At 52.3% G+C, this 22552-nt stretch overlaps 1 protein-coding gene across 1 annotated transcript in view; it reads left to right on the top strand.

The window, feature by feature from the left end:
• The window catches only part of LOC119872301 (zinc finger protein ZIC 5-like), a 57367-nt gene extending 37598 nt beyond the window's left edge, over positions 1-19769 (top strand). Inside the window, exons 5-6 of the mRNA XM_038538931.1 lie at positions 18629-18804; positions 18948-19769. Coding sequence (XP_038394859.1) covers positions 18629-18804; positions 18948-18999 — 228 coding nt within the window. The 3' untranslated portion in view covers positions 19000-19769. The remainder of the gene's footprint in view (positions 1-18628; positions 18805-18947) is intronic.
• The last annotated feature ends 2783 nt before the right edge of the window (positions 19770-22552 follow it).

Here is a 22552-nt window from a genome sequence, read left to right as displayed (position 1 = left end):
CCTGATTTCTTAAAGCATCTCTGCATAGCCAGGGAGAAAAACGACTGGCAGCCTCTTCCAAAGTTAGACACACGCCTTTCCTAGGACCCAGCAGTCCTGCTCCTCGGTATTCACCCATGAGAAAAGAAAGCAAATGCCCATGCAAAGACTTGTATGTGAACATTCATAGCATCTTAGTTCGAAGGGTCCAAACTGGAAACATCCCAAAGACCCATCAATAGGAGATTAGATAAACAACTGAGCTACATCCATGCACTAGGACGTGATTCGGCTATAAAACCAAGTCAACTCTGGAGGGACGCCTGGGTGGCTCAGTTGGCTGAGTGTCCGACTCTTGATCACAGCTCAGGTCTTGATCTCAGGGGTCATGAGTTCGAGCCCCGCATTGGGCTCCTCGCTGGGTGTGGAGCCTACTTAAAAAAAAAAAAATCATTCAAACCAAGAAAACTAAGGAGACACGCAACATCATGCATGACCCTCACACAGACGTCCTGTTGGGCGACACAAACCAGACGAGAAAGTCATACCCTGTGACTGATTGCTTTTTGTGCGGTTTAAGACCTTTATATACGATATTTACAGAAGGCAAAGGTTAGTTACCTCTGGGAAAGAGCACCCGGGAAGTACAGCATGCCTTTGATCTTGGAGTGGTAAATACATATGTGTGAAAAAAAAAAAAATCATCAAGCTGGGTACTTAAGGTTAGTACAGTTCAGATACTTTGTTAAGTAAATGTCCTCCCTGGAGAAAATAAAAAAACAGCCCTGGTGGCTCCTGTAACACACACAGCCCCCGGGGGTACGATAAGGCACTTGTTTGACAGGAAAGAGAAACTCAGCTGCCAGCTGAGGTTTATTTTCACTTTCCCGCCTGGTCTGCGGTCAGGCCATGCAGCTCGCTGCCCGCCAGGTCTGCAGAAGCGGGCACCTGAGGCCAAGGGCACAGCCCTGGCAATGGAGCAGAAAACATGAATGGTTGTGAGCAACCCCACCCCACCCCCACCTTTTTTTTTTTTTAATTAAAATCATTAAAATCAGACCAGAAGAAGGAAACCCAAGTCATGTCCAAATCTTTTTATCTGAGAGGAGAGGAAAAGGTAAGAGAAGACACATCAAATTGTTCACAATGTGTTTTTCCCAGAAGACTGGATTAAAGGGAGAAAATTAGCACCTAGCACAGTTATCATTACCTTGGGTGACATGTTTCAGCCTGCAGGAGTGGTAGCTTTGTGGTTTCACAACAACAACAACAAAAGCTAATAAAAGGAGGGAAAAGTGCTTTGAGAACTATTTATAGTTGGTCCCAGACCTGGTGGGTAAGAACCTCCTAGGACACCTGTTACAATGTAGGAGCCTGTGTGTCTAGGAAATGTCCAAGGGGGGCTCTCCTGACGAGGCCGGCCGTGCTAGGCACTCCCCGCATGTCTGCTCTCCAGGAGAAACCTTTGGGATCACTGTTAACCCCAGTTGAAAGGTGAAGAAACGGGCCAGCACAGTTCGAGGCAGGCCCGAGTGCCTCCAGTCAGGAAGAGTCAGAGCTGGCTGCCCTGTGCAAAGTCCCCATTTTACAGGTGGATCATCTGAGGCAGAAGGAGATGAGCTAAGTTACTCGAGGGCCGATGGGGAATCCAGGTAAGAGGCTCTTTGCATTCCTCTTGGGGAACCTGGTGCAAGAGGAGCTACGGCCTCACCCTCCCGGGCCCTCCGCTCTTGCCCCAAAGCCTGATTTCTCTGAGACTGGCAGCCCAGGAAGGCCAGCCTGAAATCAGATGGTAGCCCTTTGGCTGTCAGGATGATGGGACTGGGCAGATGCCAGCCCTGTCCCTGCCACCCAGACTGGCAGGATTTTTTCCACTGTTTTCCTGCCCAGATGACGGGCAAGGGTCAGCTAGGCATGGGGAGCCTGCCCTGGTGAACGCCAACCCTCGTGCTGCCTGGTCATGCACTGCTGCTTGCCCCTTGGATGAAGGGACTCTGCAGGTGGACTCCCCCTACAGAGTCAGGGGGAACTTGGACAGGAGTGTTCAGCCCTCTGAACCTCAGTTTGCTCATCCGGAAACAGAGCCAGTAAGCCCAACCTTATAGGTTCTGTGTCAGGATTAGAAGCAACATCCTGGGGGCACCTGAGTGGCTCAGTGGTTAAGTGTCTGCCTTCAGCTCAGGTCATGGTCTCAGGGTCCTGGGATCGAGCCCAGTGTTGGGCTCTCTGCTTGGCAGGGAGTCTGTTTCTCTCTCTTCCTCTGCCCCTGCCCCCTGCTTGCTGTCTCTCTCTCTCTCTCAAATAAATCAATAAAATCTTAAAAAAAAAAAAAAAAAAGCAATACCCTGGCACATGTGCTAAAGGGCAGTAGAAGGTGATGTTTCTAGAGGGTCTGGAGTGGGGCTGCTTGGGTTCAAATCCAAGCTCTACTTTACCAGTTGTGTGAGCTTGGGCACAGGGCTTAATGTCCCTTCTATTTATCCATCCAGTCCACACTCAGCACGTATTTATTGAGCACCTTCGGTGTGCCAGGTGCTATGCAGGGACTCTCTTGGCCTCAGTGTCTCCAGCTGGCAAATGGGAATAATGATGCTTGCTTCATAAGGTGTGGGAGGATGAAACACCTTATTCTCTGAGAGGCCTGAGAGCAAGGCCCAGACAGTGAACACTGGGTTCGCTGTTCCAGGAGCAGAGGCCCTCCCGGAGTGGAGGCTTGATGACCAGGAGGACAGGGAAAAATGGGTTTGGTCGGCAAAGCTTTCCAGATTTCCACTCCCTGGCTGGTCTGGATTTTGAAACTCCTTGCTTGCTCAGGCTGGGTAAGCCCCCTTGGTCCTCAGCATCTGACCCTCTCCCCAGTGGTTTGTCCAGGGAAGCATTCTGGCTTCCATGGATACCTTCTTCCATAAAAGAGAAAAAAAACACACCAATATTTTATGACTGCATTGGCATAAAGACTGTTTATGTATAATCTGTATAATCCAGGCTGGAGTCATTATGACACATTAAATATTAACCATATTTGGTTTTCTCTATTATTTGAAAAGAAACTAAAACATTTCCTTGGGCCCCTACAAGCATCCTGGACCCAGGTACCCCTGAGCCCAGCGGAAAGTTTAGCCTGGGCTGGGTCTTTTCAGATCATAAGTCAACCCCTTTCCCTCTTCCTGGGAGGGCCTCTATTGCTTGGGCTACAAAGCTGGCTCAGAATTTTCTAGGAAATACTGTTCTCTCTGCAGGATCCCACCTGAGATTTACCCCATGAGCCCTGACCCCTGCTCTTTCTGCCCCTTTCCTGAAGGGAGGAGCTAGAGGGCAGGGCTTACAAAAAAACGTGTGACAGCTGCCCTGACAATAGACAATAGGAATGTGAGCAGCTGGCTCTGCAGAGGAGGCACCACACCTGCGCCCTCCCCTCCCCAAGCGCCGCTCATGTCATGGGACAGACGGGATGGATGTCGTCCCAGAAAAGCCAGAGAACTTGTCCGAGGGTACTCAGGGAGGGGGAGGTTCAAAACCAGGCAGACAAGGGAGGGATCCCCCAAAGCTGGCCATGTCCCTCCTCGTGACCATATAAAGTATCAGCAAGAACCTCTGTGCATGGGAGCTGGTGAATAAGTTATACGCGTTGTATTCATTTCCTGGGTGACAGCAACAAATGACTGCAAACTGGGTGGCTTAGAACAACAGAAATGTTCTCTCAGGTGCTGGAGGCCAGAAGTCGGAAACCAAGGTGTCACTGGGCTGGTTCCTCCTGGAGGCTTTAGGGGAGGATCCGATCTGTGTCTCTCTCCCAGCGACTGGTGGCTGCCAGAAATCTCTGCTGTCCCTTGGATCGTACCTAGTAGGCACTCCAGGCTCTGTCTTGGTCTTCATACGGCCTTCTCTTACGAAGATCCTTGTTGGAGTCAGGGTGCACCCCAGTCCAGGGTGATTGCATCTCCAGATCCTTAATTATGAGTGCAAAGAGGCTGTTTCCAAATAAGGTCATCCTCACAGGTCTTGGGGTTAGGATGCAGATTCAACAACCCGAGTAGGAATAATAGTGATATCTTAGCATAGGGCCCAGCACCCAACACAGGGTGGGTGCTCAACAATGATACACACATATATGTATGTATGTAAAATATCTCGTCTCAGAAAAAAAAGATGTTTGGGTGCCCTAGTGTTTTCTGGTTTAGGGGTTTCAGCAAACGCTAGCAGGTCTGACTATGGCTGGGACCCCGATTCCCTGGTCCTTGAGGAAAACACCTTTCGTCTCATTTTGTGTTTGGCAAACAACCGCCAGTCCTGGGTCCTGTCTGCGCAAGCCCTACCTGGGCCACTTTGCCTGCAAGTGGGGCCCTTTGTGTTCCCAGCCTCAGGCTTTTGCTCCTGCCTCCCTTGGCCTGAAAGCTCCACTCTCACCCTCACAGCTGTTGAGACCGTATTTCGCAAAAGGTGCTTACTTCCCATTCACCCCCAACTCGCAGAGCACTGGGCCGGGTCCCATCTATTCATTGCTGCATCCTCTGGCCTAGAAAAGGAGTCAGGCATGCACACACACACACACACACACAAATGGTTGTCGATTGCACAGATGACCCCTCTCACCCTGACCCTACTTACCTTCCTGACTGCCCCCCACTATCCATTATGTTTCAGACCCTTGTTCTCCCTTTCAGTTCCTGGAATTAAAATATGCTTCTGCCCCAGGGCCTTTGCTGGCCTGTGCCCTCTGCCTGCAATGCCTTCTTTTCATCCAGATCTCAGCAAAATGTCACCAGCCTGCCGTGCCCTTCTAGGCCCTGGGCAGACCTTTCACACCTGCTAACCTCCTCTGCCCGCCACATGCCTGGATGGATCTAGACGGTGCTTTGTCCCGCCTCATTATCTATTTGCTGCCTGCCTCCCTGCACCAGATCACAGTACCCTTGAGAGCCAGGGTATCGTCTTGTTCCCAGCTGCAGCCCTAACACCTGGCAAATCATAGATGCTCAGAGAATAATGTGTTCAACGGATGATTACACTGTTCTCTCCCTTTAAGATAAGGGCTTTCACCTACGGTGAACCAGCAGGCTTCAAAGGATGGAGAATCCTCTATAATTGTAGGCAAAATAAAGTCCCTGGGAAAGTGTTCTCCTGGAGACAAGATTGCATTGCGCCCACCCGATTCTCTGTGGGTGAGCACTCCCCAAAGACCAAGAACCGTCGTTTGATTTAAAACACTAAAAAGATTCCTCTTTTCAATTTCACTTTACTTATTATTAAACAGAAGCCAGGCTTTCTGCCTTGGTCAAGGACAACTGAATAACACGAAGGAATGTCTCGGTCTGGGCCATTTGGATTTCGTGGCACCTAGTATACAGTTGGCACTCATTAATGCTGGCTAAATGGAGGGAGGAAGACAGATGCACATCAGCTGCTGTGCCTGTGGGACCCCGGACTGGTGCCATTCTCTCTCTGAGCCCTGATTTCCCAGGCTGTGAAACGGTGCCCTTAAGACTTTTCCTGGAATCTGGGAGCAGCAGGGATTTGTCAGCCTAGGAGGCAGATAGAACCACTGCCCACACCCTGGAGGCTTACAGAATTTTGTCCTGCTCCTACCCCTTCGACTGGATCAGCATTTCTGGGGTGGGGCACCGCCCAGCTGGATAAAAGAGTATTATTTGGTGACAAAGATGAGTAAACCACTGGTCCACGCTACAACACAGATGGGCCTTGGAAACTTGCTACATGATAGAAGCCAGACACAGAAGACCACTTATTGTAGGATTCCATTTACATGAAATGTTTAAAGCAAATCCATAGAGACAGAAAGTAGGTTAGGGCTTGCCTAGGGTTGAGAGGAGGGGGCCAAGGGGAGTTACCATAAATGGGTGCAGGAGGGTGTCCTTTTGGGGTGATGAAAACGATCTAAGATTATTTGTGGCAGTGGTTGCACAACTTAGCATAGATGAAAAACCACTTTACTTGGGTGAAATGCACGGTATGTGGGTTGTATCTCAGCAAAGCTATTTTTTAAAAAAGAATTTCCACAAGAGAAGAGCTTCTCACCCTTTGCGAGCCACAGAGCGGGAGCTGGTGAGCAAGGAGGGCCTGCCCACAGGCCCCTAGCTGCCGAGGGAGCTGGCCGAGCTGCATCGTGCAGTTCCAAGCGTGGACTGGCCTCTCCCACGGTCCTGGTGAAATGCAGATTCCGGGGCCTGCCCCAGCCCTTCTGAATCCCGTGCTGTGGAGGAGAGGGCCTTGGGGATGCGGGTTTTAACAAACCTCCAAGGGAAAGGACCAAACCCTCTGGTTTAAGACCAGAGTGTGTGTGTGTGTGTGTGTGTGTGTGTGTGTGTGTGTGTGTGTGTGTGTAGGGGGCACAGAAGCCCTTGCATGAGCCACTGTCCAGAAAACTGTACTCTCACACTATAGAGATCACAGGGGGTGCAGACCCCTGGGCCCTGGGGACACAGGACACGCCCGGCGAGCAGCTTGCAACCAGATACAATCCCATGAGAAATGAGCTCGCTGGTTACCAAGAATCGGAAGGGAATAAACTGAAGCTAAAACTGTCCTGTGTTAAATGCACCTCATTAATTCACTCAGTTCCTAGGAAGAGGCCCTTCTCCCTCCTGCGAATCCATCCGGCCTAGAATTGAATTGTCACTTGCTTTTAGGGAAAGAAGACAGCCTCTGCATGTGCCAACCTTTGCAGACTCCTCAGGGAAACCTCCCGGCCTTGGCCTCACTGCTCCATTGCAAGGACTGTGCTTAGGAGGTCACGACCCGCTCTGGGGTCTGGGAACTGGGTGTGGGGGCAGGTGTGTGTGTGTGTGTGTGTGTGTGAGAGAGAGAGAGAGAGACAGAGAGAGACAGAGAGAGACAGAGAGAGAATAGGGACAACCGTAGCTAGTACTGATGCAACATCACCTTGGTGCTCTGGGCCCAGCATCTCCCAGCCCCACGAGGACGCCAGGATTATTCACAGCACACGAAGTCACCCAACCTGTCAGCGCCCAGCCAGGTCCCCAGAACTCAGCTTCTGAGCCTCTGTTCTGCTTCCTCTTCATTCATGTGTGTGAAATTGCAGAACGAAAGTGTCGTGTGTGGGCACAATCCTGGTCAGAGCAGCGTTACACACGACCGCCGAAGGTGGAAACAAGCCCACTGTCCGTGGGTGCGTGAATGGATAAACACAGTGAGGTCCATCCGTATGGTGGGCATGTTGCCCAGCCTTAAAAAGGAAGGCGATTCTGATACTCATAACATGGATAAACCCTGAGGACATCACACTTAGGAAGGAAGCCAGTGGGGGATCCCTGGGTGGCACAGTGGTTTAGCACCTGCCTTCAGCCCAGGGCGTGATCCTGGAGACCTGGGTTCGAGTCCCACTTCGGGCTCCCTGCGTGGAGCCTGCTTCTCCCTCTGCCTGTGTCTCTGCCTTTCTCTGTCTCTGTCTCTGTGTCTCTCTCTGTCTGTCTCTCATGAATAAATAAAATATTTTTTTAAAAAAAAAGGAAGGAAGCCAGTCACAAAAGGGCAATATTTGCGGGATTTCACAGAGCAGGTGCCTAGAGTGGCCAGATGCACAGAGACGGCAAATGGAATGGTTGTTGCCAGGGGCCGGGGGTGGGGGGTGGGAGGCTAGGGCATTAGGGTTTAATGGGGACAGAGTTTCAGTTTTACAAGATGAAGACCTGGAGATTTGATACACAACAGTGTAAATGTACTTAATGCTACTAACTGTGTGCTTAAAATCAGTTAAGGGGCCCTCTGGGTGGCTCAGTGAGTTAAGAGTTCGACTCTTGGGTTGTAACTCAGATCCTGGTCTCATGGTCATGGGATCGAGCCCTGCGTGGGGCTCCAAGCTCAGCACACGGTCTGCTTGGGATTCTTTTCCCCTTCCTCTCCCTCTGCCCCCAACACACATACGCTGTCTCTCTCAAATAAACAAATAAAATATTTTTAAAGATGCAGTTAAGATGGTAAAGTTTATTTTTGTTTATTTTTATTTTTTTAAAGATTTCACCTATTTATTCATGAGGGATGCAGAGAGAGAGAGAGAGGCAGAGACATAGGCAGAGGGAGAAGCAGGCTCCATGCACCGGGAGCCTGATGTGGGATTTGATCCCAGGTCTCCAGGATCGTGCCCTGGGCCAAAGGCAGGCGCCAAACCGCTGCGCCACCCAGGGGTCCCTAAAGTGCCCAAATCTTTGATGGAATTTGACTTGTGTGCATACTCACACGGTGCCCACGGGACCAAGAGAGAAATGCAGCTCCCGTGGGCCCGATGCCCTCAAAACCTCTCCCCAAAACAGGTCCCTCGTGAGCAGACTGTGTCACCAGAGTCCTTCCCCGTTCTCAAACATCATAAATGGAGTCAGGCAGCGTGTCCTCGTGTGAACCCAGCTGCCTCAAATGCTGTGTGCAGATATCACTCCTGAGTGCTATTCTATTGTGCAAATAGGCCACAATTTATTTATTTGTTTCATTATTGATGAGGCCTGTGCTCCTGGTTTGGGTTGTTACAGATATCGCTGATCTGAGCATTCTCATATGTGCACATCCTTTGGTGAACATGCGAGCACATTTCTCCCGGGGATAGCCTCAGAGTGGGATTGTGGGGTGGTAGGCTGTGTATATGGCCAGCCTTAGTAAATGCTGCCAAACAGATTTCTGCAGGGTTGTTTTTTTTTTTTTTAAGATTTTATTTATTTATTCATGAAAGACATACAGAAAGAGGCAGAGACACAGGCAGAGGGAGAAGCAGGCTCCCTATGGGGAGCCCAGTGCAGGACTCGATCCCAGGACCCCAGGTTCAGGACCTGAGCCAAAGGCAGAGGCTCAACCACTGAACCAGCCAGGTGCCCCGATTTCTGCAATGTTGTACCAGCTTCCATGCCCGGTGGCCGTGAATGGGAGTCCCATGGCCCCCCGTGCTCACCATACCTGCTCCGGTCTTTTTCGTTGTGTCGCCTTCAGGTGAGTATGTCATGAAGTGGCTCCTCATTTGGGGTCCAGATCACTGGTGAAGCCCAGGCCACAGGCCATGGGGTAGAGGTGGGCGTGCATGAGACCTTTTGTGAAGAATCCCTAGTGTGAGGTCCTTGGTGACCGACTCTTGTCCTTGTGGAATGCACAGAGCCACTGCTAATCGGCTTGTCTTGAGAATGTTCTTCAGGGCTTACAGCGGTGATGCTCACAGTGTGGTCCCTGACCCAAAGCATAGCATCATCTGGAGGAGCTTGTTAGAAGTGCAGGCTTTGGGGGCACCTGGGTGGCCCAGTGGTTGAGCATCTGCCTTTGGCTCAGGACGTGATCCCGGGGTCCTGGGATCAAGTCCTGCATCAGGCATCCCGTGAGGAGCCTGCTTCTCCCTCTGCCTGTGTCTCTGCCTTGCTCTCGGTGTCTCTCATGAATAAATAAATAAAATCTTTAAAAATTAAAAAAAAAGAAGTGCAGGCTTTGGGTCCAGCCCCACTCCTAGGGTGGGCGGGGCCCGGCAAAAGCATGTTTGAACAAGCTCCCCAGGAGATGTAGGGGTGCACCCGTACATGAGAACCATTGCCCATAGCTTCATGGTGAGGGCATGGGCTCTGTTCTCACTAGCTGTGTCACTTTCACGTGGTTCTTAACCTCACTTTCCTCCTCTGTACAATGGGTATAATAACCATACCTACCTCAGTATGTATTTGAGGATGAAATGAACTAAGATCTATACTGTGCTTGCAACAGTCCTTGACACCCAGATAGCCTTCAATAAACAGTTGTAAACCTAACAGATAAGGCTCTGCTTGGCCCCAAGGAGTTGGCACCAACATGGCCTGACACATCTGGGCCATGTGACTGTTGCCTGGGTAAACACACAAGACAGCTTTCACTGCCTTCCAGACCCTGGTCCAAGGCGAAGCTCAAGTCTGAGAGGCTTTAGGGTGTGGTGTGTTGGGGGGGGGCGGTGAAGGTGGGGTGGGATTCACACCGTAGGATGTTCAGGGCAAGGGAGGCTCCCGGCCCTTATCTCTGGAGAAGTGGCTGCATAGCCAGGTCCCCTGCTCTCGAGGAGCCTCAAATGCTGCTAGCGCCTTTCTCTGGTTCCACTTTCAGTTTCTTGGAAAGCACTGACCTTCCCTGCTCCGGACCTGTCAGCCCCCACCCAGAATGTGAGCACCAGAGGCGCCAAGCATCTTGAAAGCTGTCCAAGGCTGGCAGATAACAAATGTTCCTTGTAACTGCAAAGGTCAAGATCACACGTGCCGGGGTTGGGGCGGTTCCACCTCCGGGGGGCATCCTGCCCCAGTGCCCAGAAATGGGGTGGGGGGGAGCCAAGCGCAATGTGACTCGGCCCCAGCCGTGCCTCGGCCGTAAGTGACTGCGAACAGCCTGTGCGCCCCGCAGTCTGGAAGTGGAGGGGCGAATTATGGCACATCCACGCCATAACCCAGGTTCGATATCCTGATAGGGACGCGGGGTGCCAGGTGATAAAAGCAAGGAGCGGGTCTCGATGGAGAATGTGCTCCCAATCGCATCAAGGGAAAAACAGGACTTGTTTCCGTGCACCCGGGACGTGCAGAGCATCTTTCGGAAAAGTCACAGAGGGAACTGACCAGCGTGGACGCCTCCAGGAAGGGCAGCTAGGAGGCTGGGGACGGGGTGGAGGGAACCTGGCTGTTTTCCGAAAGTCTTCGGATGTTTTGCATTTTTGTTTGAATCGTAAGCACGTGTCTCTCGTGATTGCGGGGTTCTTTTTCAAAGGATGAAGGAAAAGAAAGCAGCTTTGCAAGAAAGAAAAAAGAAGCTTTGCTTTCTCAAACCAGCTTGTTGTTGGACGGATGTCCCATGTTGCTCAGTCTCTGAGACGTTCAGTAAAAAATCGACTAGGGCTGTGGGCTCGGCGTGGGTCCGCATCTGGACGGCCCCACTTTGTCGCACTCTTGGGCAAGTCGTGAAACCCCTCCCAGGTTGGGTTTTGTCCCCTGCGAAACGGCACAGATATGCTATTCGTATTCATATCGATGTGGTGTTGATATTAATATTAATATGACACTAATAGTTTCTGCCTCATAAACTCGTTTTGCAGCTTAAATGAGGCAGCGCACAGACGTGCTTGAGAGAGTGCCGGCGGGTGTCAGAAGCCCCCGTGTATGCGGGCTCCCACCACTTCGGACACGAATGCCCCGGGGTCTCGTTGGGTGGAAGGCAGATTCGGACCCCCTGGATAGCTCTGCATTTCCAAAAGCTCCCTGGAGCAGGAGGTGCCGCTGGTCTGACGACTGCACCCTTTGAGTAGCCAGGGCCGGAATCTTGATCTGGGCAGTGACTTTCAAGTGTGTGTGTGTGTGTGTGTCAACACTGATCAAGCCACACACTCGAGATGCACACACCATACTGTGCGTAGGTGATAGCTCTGTGGAAAGGATCACACACCACAGATGGTTTGGGGAATGAAACAGCATTCAGGGACACCGGGGAAAAGGCCCAGCCCTACAGTGGTCTCAAGAGGATCTCGAAATGGTTAATGAACCGTCGCAGGGCCACCCACAGTGCTCTCTGTACCGGTCCCCGCCCCTGCGCCCCCACCCCTGTGCCAACCAGGTGCTGGGGGATGCAGCGCCTTTCTCAGGAAATGCGTGTGGTCCCTGGGTGGGGAGACAGAGCCACCCGCACTGCTGAGTAGCCCCCAGGAGAAGGAAGGGGAGCCTCTCCTCAGGGCAGGTTCCAAGAAGTGGGATCACTGCTTCAAAGTAGGGGCAGAGCGGAGGGCAGGGCGGAGGGTGCTGCTGTCTGGATGCACCTCCTTGCTCAGCTGCAGCCCCGCAGGCCCCCGAGCCTCCCCTCCCCAGGTCCAACCTCGCCTGCTATGGGCGACCCCGGGGGGCCTGTGTCACCCGGCCTGCTCCTCGCCCTTGGTGGCCCGCGCGGTGTCTGGCCTGGTCCCTGTCTCGCTCATTCTGTCATTTCCTCTCTGAGTCCCTGGTCCCCGAGGACCGTGGAGCTGAGTGATGAAGGGTGGCCTCTGGAACCGGTGTGTGAGGTCAGAATCAGCGCCGCGCAGACGTGCTGTGTGACTGTGGGGGGCTCTTCGCCTTCTCTGTGCCGTGGTCCCCTTGCTGTGAAACCCAGCCCCTCCTGGTTGTTTTCGAGGATGAAATGCGTAAGCCTAAGTACGGCCCTTAGCACTCTGACCCATAGTAGGTGCTGGATAGCCACCAGCTGCCACCTACCACTATTCACTCCCCGGCTGGTCCGTGTTTGCAGGTGAGGCCCCCCCACTCCCGCCGGTTCGGCTCTCGGGAGCTGACCTCCCCCTAGCATCCCCACTCCTTGCCGCTGGTCCCAGCTCCCTGCCTGACCGCTGAGCCCAGCAGCTGCATTCAGATTCCCGGTCCTGCTCTCTGTTCAGATTCCCGACTGTGCTCTCTGGAGACGACAGGAGGAGACCAGAAACTGGGTCGGTGTCGCTTCTTCTGTGGCTCCTCTGAATTCAGAGATCCCCAGGGTGGGACTGTGAAGCCATTTTTCAGCTGTAGACACTGAGGCTGAGACACACCCTGCAGGCACGCCCCTCGGCCTCTGTGTCTGCGATCTGGCACTTGGCCCAAGTCCCAGACTGCTGTGTCTGGGTGGCCTGCCTGGGGATCGGGTGAGGTGGAGGGACCCCACCCCCCCAACCCCAAGGACAGGCCATGAATCTTCTGCGGATCCGTTCCCTGCCCCTCCAGCTTCCTCTGTCAGAAGCCAAACCTCATCAAGTCGACAGGGACAGAGGATGGGATTTGGAAGCTGTAGCTTCCCTCCTCCTTGGCCTTGGTCAAGCCAGGCTGGGCGCTTGGGAGTTGTGGCCAGGGGTGCCTGGAGGCCCCCAAACAGTGAAATCTCCAGGCTTTGAGGCTAGAAACACCTCACTTTGAATCCTTGCTCTGCTCGTGTCAGCTTTGCGGCCTTGGGCTCACAGCTTCAGCTCTGGGCCTTAGCATCCTCGGCTGCGAGGTGAGAGTGGTCTCCCCTTGCAGGACGGGTGACCATGAATGGCACCTGGGATCTTTGCTAGGGTCATTGGCATCATCCCTGAAAGTGCCGCTCAGACCCTAGACTAGCAGTGCTCCCTCTGGGTTCCCTTTGCTCAGGTGAGGTTCTAAGAAAATTCAGGCACTTGGAGAAAGGCCCCATCTCCTGGAACAACCCATTCCTGATTGCTTGCCAGGGGCAGCTCAGTGAAATTTCCATGGAAGCCGAGTGTTATTTCCCATGGGGTTGGCTCTCCCAGGGGAACCAAGGGCCAGCTCCTACTGCCACCTCAGTTCCCTGGGGGCTGCCAGGGAGCCTCAGTTTACCCACTTGTGAAAGGGCCGGTGACCTCCCTCCTTAAAGTACTGGTTCCCTGGTTTTCAGACCTCAAGGATCTCAGACTTAAAAAAAAAAAAAAAAAAAAAAAAAAAGGATCTCAGACTTGATTGGAAAGTTAAGTACCCACCTTAAAAACCTACCAAGTAGGGTTTTGAGAAACCAATTATCTCCGCTTTTCAACTCTTCCTAAAAGGAACGTACATACACTGGTGGAAGGTCATAAAGTCCAGTGAAAGCCGATCTCTACGATCAAATAATTACAGTGATTAATCAGCACTTGCCCAGTGCCAGCACTTGCTCAGCGAGGCCTAGGTGTAGCCCCGTGCTCGATCGTTATCTCCGTTTCCAGTTGCAAAGTGGATGCCTAGCGACATGAAGTGATGTACCTGAGGCCCCACAGCTGTTAGGTAGCAGATCCCAGATTCCAACCCTGGGGGAGGCCAGCCCGCCATCTGCACTTTCCACCCCTAAGCCAATGGTCCTCAAACTTCAGTATGCCTCAGCACCCCTGGAAAGCCCTGCCTGCAGCTTTAGAAGCTCTGGAGGGGGCCCCAAGAATGTGCAATCCTAGCAAGTTCCCAGGTGCTGCTGCTGCTGCTGGCTCAGGAACCACCCTCAGGGAACCAGGGCTCTTTCTCATCCTGTTCACTGAGATTAGCTTTATTTAACTTTATGAAATGCCTGTGAACTTGTCCTGCTTGTCTCTTTTTGCTTCAAAGCTGCTGTTTGGGGATCCCTGGGTGGCGCAGCGGTTTAGCGCCTGCCTTTGGTCTCCGTGATCCTGGAGACCCGGAATCGAATCCCACATCAGGCTCCCGGTGCATGAAGCCTGCTTCTCCCTCTGCCTATGTCTCTGCCTCTCTGTCTGTGTGTGTGTGACTATCATAAATAAATAAAAAATTAAAAAAAAACCAAAACAAAGCTGCTGTTTGGGGGTCAGATGTAGTCTGTGAGTCAACATGTTGGGCCCTCACCCAGGGCTAGGACACTAGGTTAGCGGCTGGCCCCCTGCCCCCACTGGAACTCAGTGTTCTCATCTGACAAGTGGGGCAGTTGTGACACTCTCTCTCTCTGGGTGAGGGGCCGTGTGTGAAGAAGGGAACCCAGGGATATGCTTGTTGAGGAATCCTTTGGAACATCACCAGCCACTTTAGAGGAGCAAACTTTGCCACCCCCGGATGTGTCTCTTTGACATGTAGATTATTTTAGGTTGATTAATTTGAAGGCTCAGGAAGAAACGTTGGCCTTCCCTTTAACTGCCTGAAAGAATTTAGATAGGGGAAGCTGGGTGGCTCAGCCAGTTAAGCATCCAACTCTTGACTTTCAGCTCAGGTTATGATCTCAGGGTCGTGAGATTGAGCCCCGTGTTGGAGTCTGCTTGAGATTCTCTCTCCGTCCCCTTGTCCCTCCCCCTACTTGCTCACACACTCTCTGTCTCTTTAAAATAAATAAATAAAATCTTACCAAAAAAAAAAAAAAAAAAAAAAAAGAACTTAGGGCAGCCTGGGTGGCTCAGTGGTTTAGTACCACCTTCAGTCCAGGGCGGGATCCTAGAGACCCGGGTTCGAGTCCTGCATCAGGCTCCCTGCAGGGAGCCTGCTTCTCCCTCTGCCTGTGTCTCTGCCTCTCTCTCTCTCTCTCTCTCTCACATGAATGGATAAGTAAAATCTTAAAAAAAAAAAAGAATTTAAAAAAAAAAAAGATTTAGACAGAGGACCTGCTGCAGGAAGGGAGCTGTCCCCACAGATAAGGACAACATAATATGAACTAGGTGTGGTACAGGGGGGAAGCTGGCCTAGTCTGTTAGTTAAAATTCCTGCGTGTCCTACTGCTTCCGAGTTGCCCGGCAAGTATTTATTTACCAAACATTTACTCTTTTTCCTCTTCCTGTGAATTGTCTTCCCTCCCTTTTAAGTCCCAGACCCCTACCTGCTTCTCCTCCGCTCTGGAGGCCATAGAAGCCTCAATTGTCTGACTACCCGTGGGCCTCCTGTTCTTAGGCTGTCCCTGCATGTACGTAATTAAATCTGGCTTTCTCCTATAGATCTATCAATTTAATTCTTAGACAAGTCAAAAGAACCTTTAGAAGAAGAGGAAGAGGGGATCCCTGGGTGGCTCAGTGGTTTGGTGCCTGCCTTCAGCCCGGGGCATGATCCTGGAGTCCCGGGATCGAGTTCTGCATCGGGCTCCTGGCATGGAGCCTGCTTCTCCCTCTGCCTGTGTCTCTGCCTCTCTCTCTCTTTCTCTGTGTGTCTCACGAATAAATAAATAAAAGCTTTAAAAAAAAAAAAGAAGAGGAAGATTTTTCCTCCCCAACACCTCTCTCAGACAATAGTTAGCATTTACTGAGCAAAGTGTGCCAGACGTGATTTTATGTATTTATTTAACAGACATTTATTGAGAGCTTTCTAGGTTCCAGGAAGACACTGTTCTGAGGCTTTACACGTATCAACTCATTTAATTTCCATTATGAGGGCAGCCCCGGTGGCTCAGCAGTATAGCGCCGCCTTCAGCCCAGGGCCTGATCCTGGAGACCCAGGGATTGGGTCCCACGTCGGGCTCCCTGCATGCAGCCTGCTTCTCCCTCTGCCTGTGTCTCTGCCTCTCTCTCTCTCATGAATAAATAAATAAAATTTTTTCCATTATGAGGCAAGGACTGTCATATCCTCATTTTACATGTGAAGAAACCAAGGCACAGAGAGGGTGAGTCACTTGCCTAAGATCTCACAACAAATAAGAGGTAAGGTCAGGATTCCAAGCCAGGCTGGAAGGCTCCAAAATCCATCTTTTGTCTCAACCCTGATCATATTAATGATACCCCAGATAAGGGCTGGGATGTGGGGATGGCTTTACCTGGTCCTGCCCCTGGCTCATCAAGTATAGTGGGTTGAATAATGTCCCCCAAAGAGACAGGCTCATATCCAAAGCCCTCAGACTCTGTGAATGGGATCTTATTTGGGGGCGAAAAAAAGGTCTTTGTAGCTGTAATTAAGGCTCTTTCAATGAGAACATCTGGACTTAAGGTGGACCACAAACCCAGTGACAGGTGTCCTTATAAGGGAAAAGCAGGAGATTTGGACACACAGACACCGAGGGGCAGAGGCAGAGATTGGAATCATGCAGTCCCAGAGCCACAAGTTGGAAGAGGGAAGGAAAGAGTCTGTCCCAGAGCTTCCAGAGGGAGCATGGTCCTGCTGGCACTTTCAGACTTTGGACCTCTAGAACTGCAAGAGAATTGATTTCCATTGTTTTAAGCCGCCTAGTTCATGGTAACTTGTTACAGCGGCCCTAGAGACCTTACGCCCTGGGTGACCCTGGGCAAGTCCCTTTCCCTTCAGCCCCTACCATGCAGGCTGCCGGGGGTTGCCACTCACTGGCCCCTGATGCCAGCCTGCCAGGGGCCCTTCGAGGATCCATGGGGCACGGGCAGGCCCAGGAGCCTCCCCTGGGACAGCACTGGGAGGGCCCTGATGGGTCTGTGCCTGGACCCACCTCTCTGGACAGACATGCTGGTCTAGGGGCAGGAGCTGTGCAGACCTTGGCGCCCTGGATAAGACACTATTACCTTTGGGGCCTCACTTTCCTCTGCTGTAAGATGAGAGCCCTCTCACCTCCTGTGGGAGCTGTGAGCATTCATGGCGTCCCATCTGTAAACACAGAAGACCCTCAATCTGTCGTGAACGTCGTGTTCACTACTTCCACAGGCTTTTCCTGAGCACCTACTTTGTGCTCCGAGCCCCCTCTGGAGGAAGCAGGTTGTTTCTTTGATTGTGAGCATCTCTGCTTTAGTAGTGAGAGAGGTGGAGGTCTGGGGGTGGTGGTGAACCCCTTCAGGGAAGGGCACCAAGCTGGCAGAGATGGAGCCCGCCCCCCAGCTCCGGTCTCCCCCTGCTTCTGAGCAGCTGTGATTGCTGGGGTGGGAGGCTGACCCATCCGGGATGGAGGTGGTCTGCAGGGAGAGGAGCATGTGTGCCTTGCACGGCATCTCTATGTGCCGGTATGCATGCATGAGAGCATGTATGTGCATATGTGTTCCTCTGTGTGCATGCATGTGTGCATGTGTGAGTTTTGCTTTCACATTTGGTGCTGCTCAGAGGCCTTGATTCCTGTAAACCTCATGGTTTAGTTTCCAGCAGACACTGCACGGCAGTGGCAATAAGCACTGTGACCGAGGCTCAGTCTGACCTGTGGCTTCCCCTTCTCGCTCCTCTGGCTGCACAGTGTGGAAGGGATGTAAATGAAGGCAGGACATCTGGCCCCAGTGGCAGCTGCGGGCCCAACTGGCTATGGCATCTGTGGCATGAAGCAGACTCCAGGGGCCCAAGGCAAGGCACTACCAGGGCTGTTGAGGGTAGAGCCACCTCAGGGAATGTGGGTGCCTTGGGGGGACCCATCTCAGTGTCCCAGCTGGCCGGAGGAAGCCTCATGAGGAGCCCACCCATAGCATAGCCATGTGTGGGCTCGGGCCTCAGTTTCCCCACCCTTAAAGGTAGGCTAGGAAGTCCTCCACGAGGGATGCATGCAAGCATTCACTTGTGCATCCATCGGGGACACAGAGGAGACTCAGCCGTGAATGGGATAGTCCTCCTGGTGGGCGCCAGCCCTTTCATATACCCAGATGTGCTTCCCTGAGTCAGCGCAGGGGGCCGAGCACAGAAATATCAGAGTGGTTGCTTCCTCCACGTCATTTCTGTTCCACCTGGAAAAACACCGTCTAACCCTCGGTGCTGCTTCTCATGTCCCAGGAGCCGAACGAGCGAGTGCTCCTTCTTTAAACCTGCAGCTGCCTATCATCTGGGACTTACATTTTCAATCCCATTTTGCAGATGTAGAAATTGAGTCCTGTTAAGGAACTTGCTCAGGGGCACGTGCTAGGGGGGGTGGTCAAGGTGGAAGTCAACTCAAGTAGGCACTGGCTTTAGAGGCACTGCCCTGCACAGCCCCTCAGAGGCAGACTGACATGGGGGTGCACAGGGTGGGAGGGGCAGGAGGTGTGGGGCTGGGGCAGATATGGCACCTCAGGGGACAGAATGGGAAGGGCTCTGGGCCTTGGGGAGCAGTGTGAGTTCAGGATGGAGAGACAGAGGCAAGGAGAGGTTAGGAGTGAAGGGCATTCTGGGCCTCCCTTTAGGGGTGCTGCGAGTTACAGGGAGAAGGACGGACAGGCCTCAGGGCGGGGGGACTTGCTCAAACCATCCTCATCTAGGTCAGGGCCACCTGCCTAACCCAATTGCTCGGGCCCCCAAGCAGCGTGTCATCCTTGACTTCTTAGCAGGCCACACAGTTGGGGGGGTGCGTGGAGCCTGACACCAGCCACTTCTCCTCACCTCCCAAGGCCACCTTGCTCCAAGCCTCAGGCACCTCCAGTTACTGCAATGACAGCCAGGAGCCTCCCTGCCTCCACAGCCCATTCGCCACACAGCAGCCAGGAGCGGCTACGAAGATGAAAATCAGAGCACACCTTCCCCCACTGCCAACACTAGAGAATTCCTGCTGCAGTGAGAACAAAATGTGAGTCTCTCCCTTATCAGGCCTCCTTACCCACCTTTTGACAATCCCCCCTCCCCGCCCATGACCCCCGCACTTGGGCTTTCCGGTCCTTAGACTCATTCCCACCTCAATGCCTTTGCATCTGCCATTGCCTCCGCCTGCAGGGCCCTTCCCCGGATCACTCATTCAGGTCTCAAACGAAGCGCTGGCAGCTGAGAGAGCCTTTCCAGGTAGAGGTCTTCTCTCCACCCTCCTGGCCGAACGCCTTCGCTTGTCTACACATCACGTGAAACAGTCTCTACTGACTCCTCATCTCTCACCAAACTACAAACTTCATAAAATCAGGGTCCTTGTCTGTTTTGCTCACTACTGCATCCAGGGCCTGGCACAGAGCAGGCATTCGGTGAGTGCTTGCTTGTTGGAGGAAGAAATGAGTAGAGAGATCAGACTCAGTCGTTCTCCGTGAAATGGGGCCACATCGTATCTCCCGGTGGTGTGGCTCGGTGGCAACGCTTGCGTACAATCGGGGTTCTTCTCCCGGCCATCCCTCCCACTCAAGTCCCCTGCCCTGCAGCAGGTGCCTGGGCAGAGGGGCTTCCTGCGAGCTCCCCCCGCTGGCACAGCCCAGCCCTCCGCAGCCAGCCTGCAGCCCACAGGTCCCCAAGGATGGCTGGGGGGTTGGCACCTGGCCCCCACCCCAGGCTCATGTGGACTCTTGTCCGGCCCGGCTGCAGCACCCCAAGACAGCCGTTGTTAGGACCCTCTCAGGGTTGACTCATACTTCCTTTATTCCCAGCTGGGTTCACTCAGGAGTGTCGCTGTTTTGCAAGGCTCAAGTTTGAGTCCTTCAGAGGTGAGCGGCCAGGCTATATGCCTGGGTGACCCTATAACAAGGGTCATGGCCCCCGAGAAAACCACAGTCCTAGCACAGTTGGGAAACTACCCCTTTCTGGCAGTTGAGGTATTCAGGTTTGGAGAAACTGCTTTGAGGCTTCAGTGGGAGTGGGGAGGGGGCGGGAGGGGGTGGGAGGGGTCATCATGTCCATCCCTCTGCCCTCTGCTGAAGCCCAAGCACCTGCTGTCCTTGGGGGCCCATTTGAACATCCCACGTCCCCCACATTTCCTTTCTGCCCTATGATATAAGGCATTCCTATTCACTGCTTTGCTCAGGTTTTTTTTTTCTTTTTTCTTTTTATACAAGCACGCATGGTGATGCTCAGTCTCCACTGTGTAGAACACTTCCACTTTCACAGAACTGTGATCATTTTGGGAAAAGGGGTCCATTACAAGTACAGTATGTTGACCTGGATTTCCCATGTATTTCTTTATTTGAGAGAGAGAGAACGCACAGGTGGGGAAGAGGCAGAAGGTGAGGGAGAAAATCTATAGCAGACTCCCCACTACACACAGAGCCCCACAATCTCAGGACCCCGAGACCCATCATGACCTGAGCCGAAACCAAGAGTCTGCCGCCTAACCCACTGAGCCACCCAGGCGCCTCTGGATTTCTTGTTTAAACATCTCAGAGGATTTTCACGTAAATCAGGTCACACCACTCAGGAGAGAAGAATTCCTGGATTCTGTTCCCATTTTGGTTTGGAAAAATGTGTTTTTCTAAGCCATCCCTACACTGACCCGAGGTTGTCCATGGCAGGGGGAGAAACAGCCAGGCAAGGCTCCCAGGTAATAGAAAGTCACTTTTTTGGGGTAGGATATTTAACCCATCTTATCATGTTCCGTTTAGTGGAAAGAATTCAAACTGTGAAGGCTACAGAGTCAGCCTCATACTGACTGTGTGGCCTTGGGCAAGTCACTTGATCTAGCGTGAAGCCTGGTTCCTTGTGGGTAGATTTAGGGCATATTAGTCCCTGATATATTTTTGTTTTTTCTGGTTTGAGATTTGTTTCTTTTTTAAAAAATAAAGGTGAAAGGGCAGCCCGGGTGGCTCAGCGGTTTATCACCACCTTCAGCTCAGGGTGTGATCCTGGAGACCCGGGATCGAGTCCTGCATCGGGCTCCCTGCATGGAGCCTGCTTCTCCCTCTGCCTGTGTCTCTGCCTCCCCCTCGCTCTCTGTGTCTCTCATGAATAAATAAATAAAACCTTTAAAAAAAGAAGGTGAAAGATTATTTTAAAATATTTTGAGAGACAGTGAGAGAGTAAGAGTGTGCGTGTGTGTGGGGGAGTGGCGGTGGGAGGCAGAGGGAAAGGAGAAGCAGACTCCCTCCTGAGCAGGGAGCCAGACATAGGGCTCGATCCTAGGACCCTGAGTGCACAACCCGAGCCGACAGTAGATGCTTAACCGGCTGAGCCACCCAGGCGTCCCAAAATGAAGGTGAAATCTATATAATGTAAAATCAAGCATTTTAAAGTGTGTGATTCAGGGGTGTTGGGCACATTCACAGTGTTGCACAACCGCCGTCTCTACCTAGTTCCAGAACATTTTCATCAGAACAAAAGGAGGCAGGAACCCGCTCAGCTGTCACTCTCCACTCCCCCAGTCCTCTATGAACATTAACTTGCACTCCGGCCGTTGAGCTTCCTTGGTCCCCTGGGCTGAGCCCCCTGAAGAGGAAGTGGTGCTTTCTGGCTGAGCCAGAGCCCAAGACATCAGGCAGCCTGCTGCCATGTGCACGGAGCTACCTAGCCCGGGGCTGGGATCCTGTGCTGGGTGTGTGTGTGTGTGTGTGTGTGTGTGTGTGTGTGGATATGGTTTTACAGATTTTAACCCAGGGAGATATCTGTGTAACAACCACCACCACAACCAGGACACAAAATAATTCCATCACCCCAAAGAGTGCCCCCTGCTTCCCCCAGCACCTGGCAACCACTGATATGACTTCAGTCCCCATAGTTTTAGCCAGGCCAGGATGACATAGAAGTGGAATCCTACACTATGAGACCTTTTGGGGCTCGTTTCTTTTGTGCCCAATATAATGTATTGGAGATTTGTCCAAGTTGCTGCATCTACCAAATTGTTGCTTTTTTTTTTTTTTTTAAGATTTTATTTATTTTGAGAGAGACAGAGAGAGAGAGTGAGCAAGCATGAGCAGGGGGAGGGACAGGGGGAGAAGCAGACTCCCCTCTGAGCAGGGAGCCCAATGCAGGGCTCGATCCCAGGACCCTGGGATCATGACCTGAGCCAAAGGGAGGTGCTCAGCTAACCGAGCCACCCAGGTACCCCTGAGTCTTCCTTTTTCTTGAGAAGTAGTATTTCAGGGTGTGGATGTGCCACGGTTTGTTTCTCCACACACCTGCCGAATACCATCTGGGTTGTCTCCATTTTGGGGCAACCGTGAGCAGACTGCTATAAACATCTGTGTTTTTTGGTGTGAACCTAAGTTTTCATTTCTGGAGGGTAGATACTCAGGACCGGGAATGCAGGGGGAGGTATGGTGAGAGCGCACGATTCTGCTCCCAGGTGAGGTAAACCTCTTTGGGCCTCAGTCTCCTGCATCTGTAAAATGGGCCTGACAACAGTGCCTACCTGATAGGTTATTGTGGGGATGAGATGTGTTGATGCATGTAAGGCAGATTAAGTGCTCGATGATTGTTGCCTCTTGCTCTTTATTTTTTTGCAGGGGAGGGCGGTTCTTCTGTGTCTTTGGCTGTCTTTTTGCCTATGGTGAGGGGGTCACCACAGGGTTGGCATGAGAGGTGAGGATTTACTCAGAGACCACAGGATTTCCTTTGAGGCACCAGAGATTGAAGTCCTGGGGGAATTCATTATCAAGTCTGGCTGCAGACAGAGGTCCTGTTTGCAGGGAAGC

The sequence above is a fragment of the Canis lupus genome, chromosome 6 (genome assembly GCF_011100685.1).
Source record: "Canis lupus familiaris isolate Mischka breed German Shepherd chromosome 6, alternate assembly UU_Cfam_GSD_1.0, whole genome shotgun sequence".
Taxonomy (NCBI): domain Eukaryota; kingdom Metazoa; phylum Chordata; class Mammalia; order Carnivora; family Canidae; genus Canis; species Canis lupus.
Note: the sequence above shows the minus strand (reverse complement) of the source record. Positions and strands in the feature narration are given on the sequence as shown.